Source organism: Dermochelys coriacea, chromosome 9, assembly GCF_009764565.3.
Source record: "Dermochelys coriacea isolate rDerCor1 chromosome 9, rDerCor1.pri.v4, whole genome shotgun sequence".
NCBI classification, from domain to species: Eukaryota; Metazoa; Chordata; order Testudines; family Dermochelyidae; genus Dermochelys; species Dermochelys coriacea.
This window is the reverse complement of record NC_050076.1, coordinates 81,917,942-81,932,717: the sequence shown is the minus strand read 5'-3', so window position 1 is coordinate 81,932,717 and position 14,776 is coordinate 81,917,942. Positions and strand designations below refer to the sequence as shown.

Sequence of the window (14,776 nt, the reverse complement as noted above, 5' to 3'; positions counted from 1 at the left end):
ATGTGAGAGCAGAATATGGCCTACTCTATTTATCACTGTGCTTTTTAATAATAAACTAACAATTTGCATTTGACTCATTTGCAGAATCCTTTAAAATTAAACACTGGATGGGAGACAGAGCTTTCCTCGTGTTTTTTTCCTATTTCCTTTTTGTATAACTAGGTTTCACCCATCTTTATTGCAGTTAAATTAGGAAGGGCTGAATACTGTGAGGTTCTGATGACCCTTATCTCCATTGGAAGGATCGGGCCCAGAATTTTCAGGTTAAGTATGAGAAATGTTAATGAGTCTATTAATATATACTATGCATTTTTATAATTGATCCAGATGTTGCTTGTACGAATTTCAAATTGTATCAGTTGAATAGGAATGAATTAGAGGGTCTTATAAATCACCAACAAATGTGAGAAGTGGTGTCATCCGCTAGTGGCCAAAAGATCTTCTCTAAGGCTATTGGGGTGGGCTATAATTCTACTCCAGTGAAATCAGAGGCAAAATTCACTTTGGTTTCAGTACAAGCAAGATGTCTGGCTGCTGAATTGTAACATACACATCCTCCATTTTTAAATAAAATAGTATTCCCTCTAGCAGTTGTAGCATCTTAAATATGTATTTGAGGATTTTTGTATATCTAGTTATAGGGTGTCATTCTTCCTTCAGATATCTTGTAAATTTTCCTGCTGCCTTTTGAATGGTATATTGTGTTTTATTGTATTATGAAATAGTGTTCCTGGTTTTTCTGTATTTACATCTGTTTGATATAGGGATATTTGTAGTAAATATATCCATCATGATGTAAGCCAGATATGTAAATGTTGCCTTTCTTCCTTCAAAGCCTGTGTGGCAAGACAATGAATAATACACTCCTATGCAAAACAGCAGATGAAAACCAGAGAGAGAACAAATAAGGAGCAGGGAAAGACTTCAAGAAGCAAGTAGTATGAGGTTTCTGAGTGACAACTGAATTTTGGTTGTACAAGGGCTTTTTCATGGTCTCTGGCATATGACCAACGGCCATATTTTTAAACGTATTTAGGCATCCTACGATGCAGATAGGCACTTTAGTGGTATTTTCAAAAGTACCTACAGTGCCTAGGCACTTCTGAAAATCCCACTAGGTACCTTCCTGCATCTTTAGGCACCTAAATACCTTTGTAAAACTGGCCCTCCGTTCCTGAACATGTGAAGAGCTGGGGAACCTGAACTCCCACTAATGTTACAGGGAGCTGACAGTGGTTCATACATCACAGGAGATGCTGGACGCCTTTTAAGATCAGGACTTAAAAGTAAACTTGGGGATATTACAGAGTAGAAGCCTTATCAAGGCACGCTTGTGATGTCACTAAGTATAGGAATGAACACCTGATCAGTTTAGTTGAGAAGTCCAGAAATACCACACACTTTTATTTTAACCCTCCTGATCTTGTGTCCCAAAGTAAAGCCACAACCCTGTGCTACACCAGACTTACATTTATGCACACACCCCTCCCAAAAAGAACATTTTGCATAAAAAAGCCCTTTGCTATTATGTCCTGGGACATAACAGGACACTTAGATGAAGATTTAAGCAAGTCAATTAGTTCTTTAATTAAATCTATAAAATTCCAGCCCTGATCTCTTAGCATACTTTACCCTATTTTTATCTTAATAAGAGAGAGAACTCAGCTTTTAACAGTTTTCAGTCTGGTGACTCCTGTTTAGCTTCATTAAACTGTATTCTGAAATATGACTTTGCTTTTCTAGCTGTTTTAATAATTATGTTTTGTGAAGGGATAGTGTTTATTTCCTTTCTCTTTCTGTGTTGTTGTCTTCTCCACTGCAAAACAAGGCTGCAGCCTTTATTGTTACTCATAATACTCTTTTGAGCATTGGTGTGAGATTCATGAACTCAACTGAAGACCCAGTCTGTTCCTATAGACACCAACTCTAGTGAGACTAATTTCTCCAAGCAAAACACTATAGTATGTTCAGGTAACTTTTAGGGACAGATTTAAATCGACAAAAGCAAGTTACTTCAGAGCTGAAACTGACACTGTCCTTAAGAACATAAAAATGGCCGGTGGTCCATCCAGCCTAGTAGCCTGTATTTGACAATGGCCAGTTCCAGGTGTTTCAGAGGGAATGAACAGAACAGGACAATTTAGACTGAAGCATCTCCTGTCATCCAATCTGAACTTCTGGCAATGAGAGGTTTAAGAACACCCGGCGCATGGAGTTGCATCCCTGACCATCTTGGCTAATGGCCATAGATCGACCTATCCTCCCTGAACATATCTAATTATTTTTTGAAGCCAGTTATACTTTTGGCCTTCATACCATTCCATGACAGCAAGTTTCACAGGTTGATTTATGCATTGTGTGAAGTAGTACTTCTTTTTGTTTGTTTCAAATCTGCTACCTATTGATTTCATTGGATGACCCCTAGTTCTTGTGTTATGTGATGGGGTACATAATACTTCCCTGTTCATTTTCTCCACACTGTTCATGATTTTATAGACCTCTGTCTTATCTCTCCTTCCTTGTCTCTTTTCTAAGCTGAACAGACCCAGTCTTTTTGATCTCTCCTGGTACTGAAGGTGTTCCATACCTGTAATCATTTTTGTTGCCTGTCTCTGTACCTTTTCCAAGTCTAATATCCTTTTGGAATTCCAGTTCTAATGTTCTTGATAGCTCAGTGAGCTGAATTCTGAGATGCTAAGCGCACACAATACCCAATGATTTAGATTTAGTGTAGCACTATTCAGCATGAGGCCTCTTTTGCCTATATATGGCAGAAGTTGCTAATGTGTTTTTATGCACCATATTTGCTGCTCATCTTAGGCAAAATATAACATGTTAAGGATTACTGAATTTCCATAGTTTTTCTGGTTTATATAAAACTCTTAAGGATTCATTTCTGATTTTTTATTTTTTTTTATTTTAAACTAGCCAATCCCAAAGTACTGGAAAGATGAAGCAACAGACCTATTTTATTGTTTTGTGTTTCACCTATTCTTGACATTCATATTTATCTCATTGACCTTAATGGTTTTTTCTCAGCTGTGGTGGTCTAACATGTACAGTGTGCTGCTATGACTTAATACACATCAATGTCTTCTTAGGCATGATTACTATCTTTCAAGCACTGCATATTTGTCTAGATTAATGTCCAAATCAGTGCTGTTCCAGTTATACATGTACAACACTTATTTTAACTTCAGCGTGTACGTTGGGGGTGAAAGGGTGGCTGATCGTCTTAATCTCTGAGAAACCTGTTTACCAATATTTTACAGTGCAGTTGTGAACCTGTAGGATTAGATGATGATAACGGTTGTGTTGAATAACCCTTACCTATAGCAGCCCTTCTGGGCTGTAATGCAGAGTTTTATCCACTATCATAGGGTATTGTTCCTTTTAGGTGTCCACATTCAGTTTATTTAAAATACAAGGTAGGAAACCAGTATATGAAGAACTATGTTGTATTGTAATGTTATTCTCTGAGCATTTAAACAGGTCTGTTCCTTTAACCTATGCACTTGGAAGTAGGCTTCAGTGCATTGTTAACATTGTTTTGATATTTCTGGTCTCAAAACTACATACAATATATTTCCCCTCAAAGGATGGATCTTGCAGATAAGCCACAATTTGTTTTCCCTGTCAGAAAAATAGTCTTACATAATCAGATCCAAAATGTCCCTCACACAACCAGGCACATCCTTTCTTCCTTTTTGGACAACTTTTTTCTTCTTTTAGTTCCACATTCTTGTCCTTCCATACCTGATCCCTACACTGATTCCCACCTCTCTCATCTTTCAAATCGGGGAATTATCAAGCAGCCTAGGAAATCTATAAATGGACTAGATTTTTATGATACATTATTCTATGAAAACATAATTCTGAATTCAAAACTGACCCTAATGTCTCTCAGAACTGGCACATCCAATGCTTAAAATCTCTCAGTGAATGTATGCTAAATATTTAAAGATCAGTTTGTCCCAATGCTTCATCTTACATCTCTCAGAGTCAGAGCAAATGCTCACCAGCCCAGATCCAAGTGGATTGTTTTAGTCAACCCGTAAATCGCGGAATGGATTAAAAACCTGAAAGCTGCTTGGAACTGAATTTTTTTTTAAACCGGAAGCAGAATCCTCACAAAATAAATTAAAATCTCAAAACCTTCATTGCCCTTTCCATTAACTTCTGATTTTCTTTGCAGATTCAGGAAGGTTCTGGTTCAGAGTTAATGGATTGGTTGTAAAAGGGAAATGAATGAATGAGTCTCTCTTCTCCCCCATTCCCTTTTTTCCTTTACCATGCTCATGATAAATATAATTATAGATGGGATGTTTCCATGGATTTTAGATGAAAATGAGAAATGGCAAGACTGAAACTCTTACATGGGACAATATTTTTTGAAGTTGCCAAAGAACAGAAGATAATGTGACCATTCAATTGCTCATATAACTCATTTAGAAAAGAAAGACTCTTTCACATACCAACCAGTGTGCCTGTTCTGGATGAATAGATCCAGCATAACACTGTAATGTATTCAGCACTGTGGGAATTGCACCTTCCAAGATGTACAGGAAAAATAACAAGTTGGGGGGAAGAAGTGGAGCGGGGATCAGTGATGGATGATATTTTGGATGTATATGCAGAGTATCTGTGGATTTCTGGAAGGAGATCACATTTATTTCTCTTTCCCCCGCTCCACTCCCATCCGTGGGCTGAGTGTTGTCTGGATCTCTAACAATAAAGGGTGATAGAGGAGAAAAAGCATCAAGCCTTCTGTTCCCCCCACCTGCACTTTAAAACAGAAGTAATCTCAGTTTGGTGATAGAAGGACTGAGGTGCAGTGGAGCTGGGCTGGGTCTGAGCTGAGGTTGAAGAGCAATGCAGTGAAGGAGGGGGAGACAGACTTTCCTTTGACATTCTGGATATTCTAGTGGGGGCTCCCTTTGCCTTTAACTTGAAAGAGCACAGTCAGAGAATTGAGAAGTTATATGAACTGCATTACAGATCAGTGGGCATGACATATATTAGTGTGAGTTACATGTTACATGTATGGGTGTAGGCATGTGAAAGGAGGGGTACATGTTATAGGTATGTGCGGAAGAGAAGGTATGGTGTGTGTGTAAGGGTGGGCTACATGTTACATGTGTCTGTGTGTGTGGAAGAAGGGTGCATGTTCCATGTGTAGAAGGGGGTTCCTGATGAGTGCATGTGTGTGGAAGGGGTGTGGGGATAATTACCTGTGTGGGAGGGGTAGGGTGCCTGTTATATGTATGTAAAGAAGGGGCGTGTGCATGGCATGTATGCGTGAAAGGGGTGCATGTTATCTGTGAATGGGCAAGGGACTCTGTGCGTGTATGTATGTGGGCGGGGTGCACAGTGTGTATGTGTGTGGGGAAAGGGACTGCACGTTACATGTGTGTGAATGCATCCTGTATGTTTATGTAGAGTTGGGTCACATAAAAGGCGTCCACGAAACCGCTCAAAGTGCAGCAAACCGCCACGGTTGCCTTGTAGCGTTGCCATCATCGGAAGGGTTTTGTCTCTCCAAGTCAGGGCAGGGCTGTGCCGTGCCGGGCTGGAGCTGTCCAGGTGCTGAATTTCTCTCCAGCCGGCTTTAGGCGACGGCTTGCGGTAGCTGACTAAAGCAAAATGCAACTTCCTGCCAGCCGCCCTCTTCGCGGTGCAGCCGCCTGCCCCTCCGGGCTAAAGGCAGGGCTGGAGCGTGCACTGTGCTCACGGACTCAGCTCATTAGACAGGCTTCCCGGGAAAAGGCCACCCGTGCCCTCGGCCCCGTTTGCACAACAGGGAAATAAAGGGGTTAGCATTTGTTTAAAAGCAAACACACCCACTCCCCGCTGAACCCGCCCCGCCGCCCGAAGGGTACCACGGCATTCATCAGAACCGTGCAGCGCTTACCTTGCCCGGCCACATCTTTCTCAGCACCCGGGGCGACTTGGGAGAGGGAGGCTCGTCAGGGGCTGGGGGGCTGGCAAAACAGAGCCCCACGCCTGAAGTCTGCCCCGGTGGTCGCTAACCATTCTCGTCCGCCGTGGTCTTGCTCGCGCGGCAGACCCTGCGAGGCTGCAACCGCTGCCGCCCCACCGGCCACCTCAGCAGCGCTCACTGATCCCAGCCAAAATGTTCAAGTTTATTTAGGAGGAAGAATGGATCACATGAGGAGCTTCACCAAGCTGGGAGGAGCATGTTCGTGCAAAATCAGGTCACGAACATAAAAAGCCAGGACTTAGTCATAGACACAAAGATGAATAGTGTTAGCATAATCCAGGCATATAAAGCAGGCTGAGACGAAGCCAGGAGATACTCACAGGAATTAAAAGCATCGCTGTTTTCCTCTCTTGTCTATGTCATTAATCAGGCTAATCTATTGCTCTTTTTAACAGGCGACTTTTACTCATTTAGTCAAAAATACATTAGACTGGGAAAGAACTGTTTTCGCCTTCCAAGTGCTGTTGGCACTTGGTGTTTGTTCGTTTGTTTGTTTGTTTTTACTGGCTGTTAGTTTAAGATTTGTACAGGTTTTATTTGTTTGGTTTGTTCTATTTTGGGCAGGGGGGTTTTTAAGCAAGGACTCAAATTATTTACCTCCTCTATCCCTTTGTCTGTATCCTGCATATTTGGAGGGTTTCCTGTATGATCTAGTCATAGATACACCCCCAAAACATATCAAAATCCCACAGGGAATAATATCATTTTTACAAGGGTGTCTGTGATTCCAATTCCCAATTTACATCTGTTGATCAAACAAAAGAGAGAGGCCTGATAGCCAAGATCACACGGTCCCATTGGCTGAAGCTCCCATTGAAGTCAACAGGAGGAGGAAGATGGTGACCATAGGCCATTGTTCTATACAGGACACTGCAGAAACTTCAATGGGAGCATGGTTAGGAAAAGAGCTATCCATCAGTTCTAAAGGATTTGTAACAGCATGATCAGAGATGTAATTGCCTTGTCTGTTCCACCACCAAATACACATTCAAAACCGCACACAATCTAGTATGAACTTAGATAAATTGCATTTAGATAAATTAAACTTAGTGGCCAAAATGTGCAAACTTGGATGCCTAAAGTTGGGAACCTAAGCACATATTTAGGTACCTGCTTTCTGTAAGTGGCCTGATATTTATAGATGCTGAGTAACTGTTGCTCCTTTTTTCAATATGCTTTTATTTTGCATCCTTCCCCATGCCACCTTCCCTTTGTCTGCATTTTATTTTAGATTGTAAACACAATGGAAAAAGAGAGCGCTTAGCACCTCAGAAAATCAGGCTACAATTTTATGTGCTGAAATAAATTCCCTGTCCCAAACAGGTTCTAAAAACAAAATACAGACAAAAGGAAATCAGTAAGGGAATGGATATATAGGACTGAGACCTGATCATCCCTCTCTCCCCCACCCCCATATTAAACCAGCCTTTGGTGAAACTCAGGGAGTTAACCATAAAGATGTACCATAAAGCCAAAATGATTAGCATATATTCTGTTAAAATAAAATTATTTGGGAAAGGGCTATGCACTCCAAACATCAAAAAAATGACTCTGCCAACCAACAGAGTGCGACTGTCCACAGAGTAGCATTCTTTCTTCCAAACTAGCAGTGTGGTAGGGCGGCTGCCCTACACAGGGAGAAGAAGGGGTTAAAAGCAGCACCAGGGAGGCTGCACAGAGCCCACTAATCAGGAAAGGGCTTATTGAGCCCACCAATAGGGGGAAGGCTTGCTGGAGCAGCCAATCAGGGCCGGCCAGGGCCATATATAAAGGGCTGCTCAGCAAAGCAGAGGGGAGGACTGGTTGTCTGGTGCTGGCCATTGCTAGGCTGGGGCCTTGCTATTAAGGTCTGAGAGGGTGCTGGGGCTACAGGGAAAGTGGCTCAAGGAAACTAGGTAGCAGCTTGGAGGACGGCAGTAGGTGGCTGTTGGCTATAGGTGGCCTGGGTCAGGACCCAGAGTAGCGGGTGGGCCTGGGTCCTCTGCCCCCTTGCACCCCATTTGCCAATGAGGAGAGTGGCTGATATCCAGACTGCACTTTATCCCTGAAGTGAGGGGCTGGACATTGAACTGTAGTTGGATGCTGAGGCAAGTGGTGGGACTAAGGACTGCTGGTCCCCTGGAAGGGGGAGATACTGAAGTGGGGGCACAGGTGGAGGACAGTGTCCAGAAGAGGATGCTGTGGTCTGGTGAGCAATGTGGGCCCCAAGAGTGGAGATGGTAGTAACAGCAGGTGTGATGCTACTAGCTGAAGGTGGACTGGAAGAGCTGAGAGCTAATTTCCAGGATGGCCAGCAGGAGGTGCTGTGGTGGTGAGTTCTGCTTGTTACAAGCAGAAAATAAACCATCTTTGGCAGTTGGACTGAAGCATTGACTAATCCCCTTTTCAAATTATTGTTATACACACACCTTATGCTGAAATGTCTTTTTCAGTTGAAAGAGCTATGTGACCAGCTTCAAAGCTGTAACTATTGAAGCTTCTACTAGGTTGGATTAATGCAAGTGAGTTTTTTCTCCATTTTATAGGCTTCCCTTCCTCATGCACTTTTTTGGAAGAAGTGGGTTTTTTTGCCTCTGAATACTATTGGGCAAAGGGAGCACATCTTTGTATCTGTGGGAGTGTTTGAAGTATTCTCATTATTTTTATGCTACTTAGACTCTTATTTTCTACAACATTTGTTTTTAGTCTAGCAACATGCCTAACAAGCTAAAATGGTCTGCACACCATCAGATTTGCTATTTGCCAAACTTTCTTTATTTCAAGTCATGTATCTGGTCATGTGACCAGACTCAGCCAACCTGAAGAATATCACTGTGTAAAAAGACTATTGACCCATTAAAAGAACAATATGGAAAAGGTATTTGTGTGGCATCACCTTGTCTCCTTCAGAAAGATGATGGGAAATCCAAAGGTGCAATAAATCTTCTATATCATAGTTGTGCTGTGACAAGACACAATAGCCATGGGTCTGATCTAAAGCCCATTGAAATCAAAGGAAAGACCATAGTCTCTTATCACAGATAAAGGCTTGAAAATGAACAGCTCAACAAGATCTTCAGGCACTGAAAAATGGATTGAGAGCTTCTCTCCTAATCTGCCATGAAATACTGTTTATCGTGCAAATCTTTGGCATCCCAATCAAATTATTGACATTTCAACTGCTCATTATGTTGTAGCATTTTATTTTATTCAAAGTGAATTTTGTAATGTGGTATTAAACCACTGTGGGTTTGGCTCTGGCGGCTACAGTTTCAAGCTTAACAGAGTGAAAATCACCTCTGCTACTTGCTTCAGATTTAGTCTCTAGGAACATCAAGAACAAAGATAGTGACCACATACATTCACAAGTACAAGGTCTAGACTGTTTTACAAGTTTTAGTAAAGTTATGATTACCCAAGCATATAGAAATTCTATATAGACCTATGCACAAGTTACAAATATAGTTATACTCATAATCCTTAACAATAGCATTAGGGTCTGATGGGTCTCTCATGGCTCGATCATCAGTAGAGGGGTGGTTCCTGCTGGAGTCTCCCATAGGGAGTTCAATTTTCCCATTCTGGGCATCCCCTTTTTATAGTGTTTCTGTCTATACCTACATTCTGTGCATGTCCATAAAAGTGTCAACCCTCTGTTCTCTTACAGATCTTTGTTCCCTGGAAACTTAAGGGACCCCAATTTTCTATAGACTGTGTAAGTTCCCTTTAGTCTCATTAGCACTGACTGTATCCTGTGGTTAAGACACATGTTGGAGACAGATGTGACTTTAAAGTATCTTTATGATGTAATTATCTTCTGGGTAATTTTTTGCAATCTTACCAGTTGGTACCTCTTTTCCCATAATCTTAGGGCACCAAGCTATTTTCTGGTCACTTATGTCATCGTTTCTTGTCTCCAAGGCCTAAAACAGCTAAGCTAAAGTCTTGCAGGCCTCAACCTATAGGTTCTTGCGTTTCAGCTTGTCTTACCCATGTCTAATACTCTGATCAGTATTTAGAGGAACTATCTTATACTTTTGTAATTCTACAAATTCATTCTAATTAACATACAATGAAGATATGATATAACATAGTGATTAATCAAACATCACACAATAAAAGGATAATAAACTAAAATTGGCTATATGTCTTAAATTAAATTATATAATTAGTAATACTTCACACCTCTGCCTTTTATGTAAGGACTTAAAGTGCTTTATAAACATTAACTAAGTCTGATGCTGCCTGTGTGGCATAGGTAAAAGTTATATTGGTATTGCTTTTGAGGTAATCGTAGAATATCAGGGTTGGAAGGGACCTCAGGAGGTCATCTAGTCCAACCCCCTGCTCAAAGCAGGACCAATCCCCAATTTTTGCCACAGATTCCTAAATGGCCCCCTCAAGGATTGAACTCACAACCCTGGGTTTAGTAGGCCAATACTCAAACCACTGAGCTAGTAATGTTTTACCTCTTATTTTCAGCACTTATTTTGTTGTCAAGGTGATATCTCATTATGTAAAAATTTCAGCAGAAAACCCTTTAGGTGTAATGATTACTGTTTCACCTTCCTACAGAGAAAGGAATGTAGCATTAGTTATGATTTGTGCTTAATATGGAAACTATTGGAATCTAAAACTTAACAGACATACCTTAAATATAGTGATTAAAAGCTAAATTTCTCATCAAAAACAGGCCATCAGATCTCCTCTTTGTGTAGTGAAGTTATAAATATTGACTGCATGAAAAGAGGCAACTTTTTGCCAACTTGATTGTATTTCATTGTTAGGTAAAAGGCTTTAAGGACTTGTATTTGTGCTTTCTGTCCAGTATTAGGGAGAAAGTATGATTTTATTGGTAGACATAACATTTATTTTATTGAAAAATCAGTTTACACTTTACTCCTGGAAGAGAACATAATACAAAACTGGCTCACATAGTGCTGTCACCATATGTCTGTTATCACTAACTTTAACTTGCTCATAAAACAGAGGTTTGAAAGTAGATTTCAAATAAATTGTTTAGTGTTAGCAAATTGTTCTAACAGGTGTAATGTTGTTGTACATGGGTATTCATAGAATTCTGTATGAGTGCAGATTGAAAAGTTGGAACTCTTTTGTTCAGAAAAGAAACAAATGAGAAGGGACGTGATAGAGGTAAATTAAATAATGAATTATATAGAGAAGGTAAATCAAGAGCTCCTATTTTTCCTGTCTCAGAATACAAGAACAAGGAGGCACTCAATAAAACCGAAAGGCAATGTATTTAAAATTGTTAAAAGGGAATACTTTTTAAACGTAGTACATTGTTAACCTGTGGAACTCATTGCTACAAGATAGCACCAAGATCTGGAGCTTAGTAGGATTCAACATTCATAGCGGAATGAGAGCATCCATAGTTAAATACATGTTAGGGTTATTTTAAAAAAAAGTATTGCGGACATAAATCCTCATACTTCAGGCCATATTACAGCCACTACCTGACAGGGTTAGAAGGAAACTTCCTCTTTGAGCTGGTTAGTCTTTAATTTTCCATTAGGTGGTTTAATTCACCTTCCTCTGAATTGTCAAACTGGCCAGTTTCATGGCCAGTGGACTAGATGGGCCATCAGGAATAGTGGACTGGATGGACCACTGGTCAGATCCATTGTAAACATTGATATGTTCCTACCATAAAAATGGTTCTTTCTGGCTTCTCCTTATTGCATCACCTTTCACTTCTCCCAGACAAAAGTACAGACTCTGATCTCAGTTACATCCATATAAATCTTGAGTAACTCCATTGCGGTCAAATACTAGGATGCAACTGTATGAATGTACACGTGCATACTTTTCTAGCCCTGATATTATTGGCTGCAAAATCAATGCTGCTTTGGGAAGACTAAACTAAAGGAAATATCAAATCAAATAAAGATTCTGGAATACAGAAATCTAAGAGTATTCTAATGCATGTAAGATAGGTATGGCTTGTTTTACACTGCTGTATTGCAAAGGTCAGAACTGTTAAAGAATCCAACATGCTTTCAAAATGACCCAGAGTAATCTCTGAATAGATATCTGCCAGCACCAACCTTGTCATTTCTTGGAGGTTCTTTTGTTGTCTGTCTTGACTCTGAGAGCCAGTTAAATTTAAACACTGATCACATCTCTGGATGGCAACTCTCACTTTACACAGAGAAGTAAAAGCATTTTCCTGTAAATGAAGTTTCAGGCACTGTACATATCCATTTGTTTTGTATCTGCAGTTGACTTTTTTCTCTATTTTCTTTTTTAAATGAAAATCAGAAGCTTTCAGAAGGGAGGAAGGGCCCATCCATCAGTTGGCAGATCTAAGGTTAACAGACTCATTTTCTTTCAATAGGGAAGCTACAACAACTGCCTGTCTTTACTGCAGGGATTGCTTGGAAACTTATCCATGGAGGGAATGCGCCTGGGCTTTTCTGCAGGGAATTACCTAGTCTGATGCTTCTGTAAGAGAAGGAAGCTCTGGTAAGTCTGCTGCTATGGTCTGCATTTATCTCTTTCTACCTGTCTCGCACTCATCATAGGATTTGAGTGCAAGGGGTCAACATTTTGACTTCCTTTATTTGAATCCCCAGATTCCTAGGCTCTTTGCTCTTTATCTGACCTTGGTTCTCCTGACCTGTTATATGCTCTCCTCAACATGGGATGCAACCCATTCATTTCCCCTGGATCAAAAAATACTTTTATAAAACTCCCTATTGAGCGTATCGTTCAAAAGCTACTGACTATGTTCAAAGCTACTGTCTGTTTGTGTATGATTTTTTGTCTTGGCTAACACATCATCATTGTGTTCGTAACTTCTGGTGGTGTCAGCCGTGTCATGCTGACACAAATCAGCTTGTGTTGAGAATCCAGAATTTTTGGAAGGCAATAGCAAATAGTTGACTTGCACTTCTCTTTAGAGAGCTACACTTTTCACGAACAGCTTGTGATGTCATTACATAAATCAGCCTATGTTAGTGAATTCTCAGCATGGCAAGAACATTCAATTTACAGCCACAGAGTGTACTTTAGACCTTTCAGCCATGTTCTGAATGCCTGTTAGCAAAAGAACTAGAACACTCTAGGCCCGCTTCTGCCACACTTGCACGTAGAGTATATCATCACTAGATTTTTTTTTTTGTACCTGAAGTTAATTGACTGCCAGTTAACTCAAGGTAGTTAACATGTTTGTAAAAGCTAGTGTGGACACTCACCACGTGTTTGGTCTACAACCCTAAACTTTTGTTCATTACCCTATGATGATCCCTAGCATAAAAAAACAAACGTTTGTAGCCTGGATGAAATATGTAGAGTATGTCCATACTAGATGTTACAAATATGTAACTACCTTGAGTTAATTTGCAATCAGCTAGTGAAGACTTGCCTTCAGTAGCACCATGCTTCTCAAGTAGTTTCACTGAATTCCAGAAAGCTATCTGAAGAGTAAAGCCCTTCTGAGAATTAGACTCTGAAGTGTATTCAGCCGCCTTTTTCCACCAGCAATTTATATGTCCTCTAACTGACCACAAAAATGTGTTTAGAAATTGGAGTATTTCATACCTTGTCTACAACTGCATTGTGAAATAAAACAAACTGTAGATGCAAGAGTCTGATAGAATTGCAGGGAAATAACATTTTCTATCCACTCCAAGGTGTTGAGACTCAGTTCATTAAAGTTTGTAACCTGTTTTGATGGCCTTAGGTAAACTTGCAACATGTACATGCAAATTAATATTCTTGCTCTCAGCGTGCATATACATATACAAATCTACTCAAAGCAAAATGTAGTAGTAGTGTGCTTATGTATGTCTTGTGTGTATTTGCCTCTATATGTGATGATAGATATGCATGCTCCACCCTCACACTATTTTCTGATTTACACATTGATAGCTACTATAAATCATTTTTATTTCATTTTATGTAATATAGAATCCCAAACTCAAGGCTGGATTTGACCATCTCACCCAGTAAAATCCAAACCCCTTTGGTTCTGATAGCAGCCAGTTTGAATTTAATGTGGTTCAGGAAGAAAGCCAGAGTTATGAAATCCTGATTTTTTTTTTTAAACTCTTATTTTCACCTGTTTTCTGCTGATTCTGACTTAGGGCGGTGTAGTGTGCTGTGGGAGGAGGGACAGGCATAAGGACAGGAGATGCTTGTTGGGGATGGGAGGGAGAAGGCTGCAGTGCATAGTGCAGTGGAGATTGTGAGTAGTACTATGACCTATGTGCAACTGGGCAAGGGTTACATATGTTGCAGTGAGGGCCACACCAGCTCCCAGAACACTCTAGATTTGGGAGGATGCAAAAGTGGATTAAAATCAATTTAGCCTCCCTGCTCTGGACTACTCCTGTGCATGTATAGGAGGGTCAAACACTTAGTTGCTTCTGTAGGCCAACCCCATTACACACACCAGGGGTTCCTTGCATTCCTCCATCTTCCCCACCTGCAAGCTTCCTGTATGCTACCCTCCCTTCCCCTCTGTTTCAGGGACTCCCTGCAACCCACACCTCATCCCCTTCCTCATGCCTGGGGCTTTGTCCCACATTCTCCCTTTCGCTATACCCTTCTCTGCCCTCTTCCCCTGATGCCAGGGGTTGTGTGTGCTGCCATTGCCCCCCTTCTCCCTGTGGTCCCCCCATTCACCCCTTCCAGGATCTCTCCTTCTCCTTCCCACCCCCATGTCAGAGGCTCCTTGTGCCTTCTCATTCCCCCTTTTCCACCCTAGAGGGAGCTCTGTGTGCCCTCCCATCCCTGCCTCCACCACATGCCAGTGGTTGTGACCCTCCTCAC

The 14,776-nt window shown here is 40.9% G+C and overlaps 1 protein-coding gene across 1 annotated transcript in view; it reads right to left on the bottom strand.

Annotated features, from left to right (window-relative positions):
• Nucleotides 1-6,119, bottom strand: part of MTMR8 (myotubularin related protein 8) — a 179,801-nt gene extending 173,682 nt beyond the window's left edge. Inside the window, exon 1 of the mRNA XM_038415414.2 lies at nt 5,912-6,119. Coding sequence (XP_038271342.1) covers nt 5,912-5,926 — 15 coding nt within the window. The 5' untranslated portion in view covers nt 5,927-6,119. The remainder of the gene's footprint in view (nt 1-5,911) is intronic.
• Nucleotides 6,120-14,776: the final 8,657 nt, after the last annotated feature.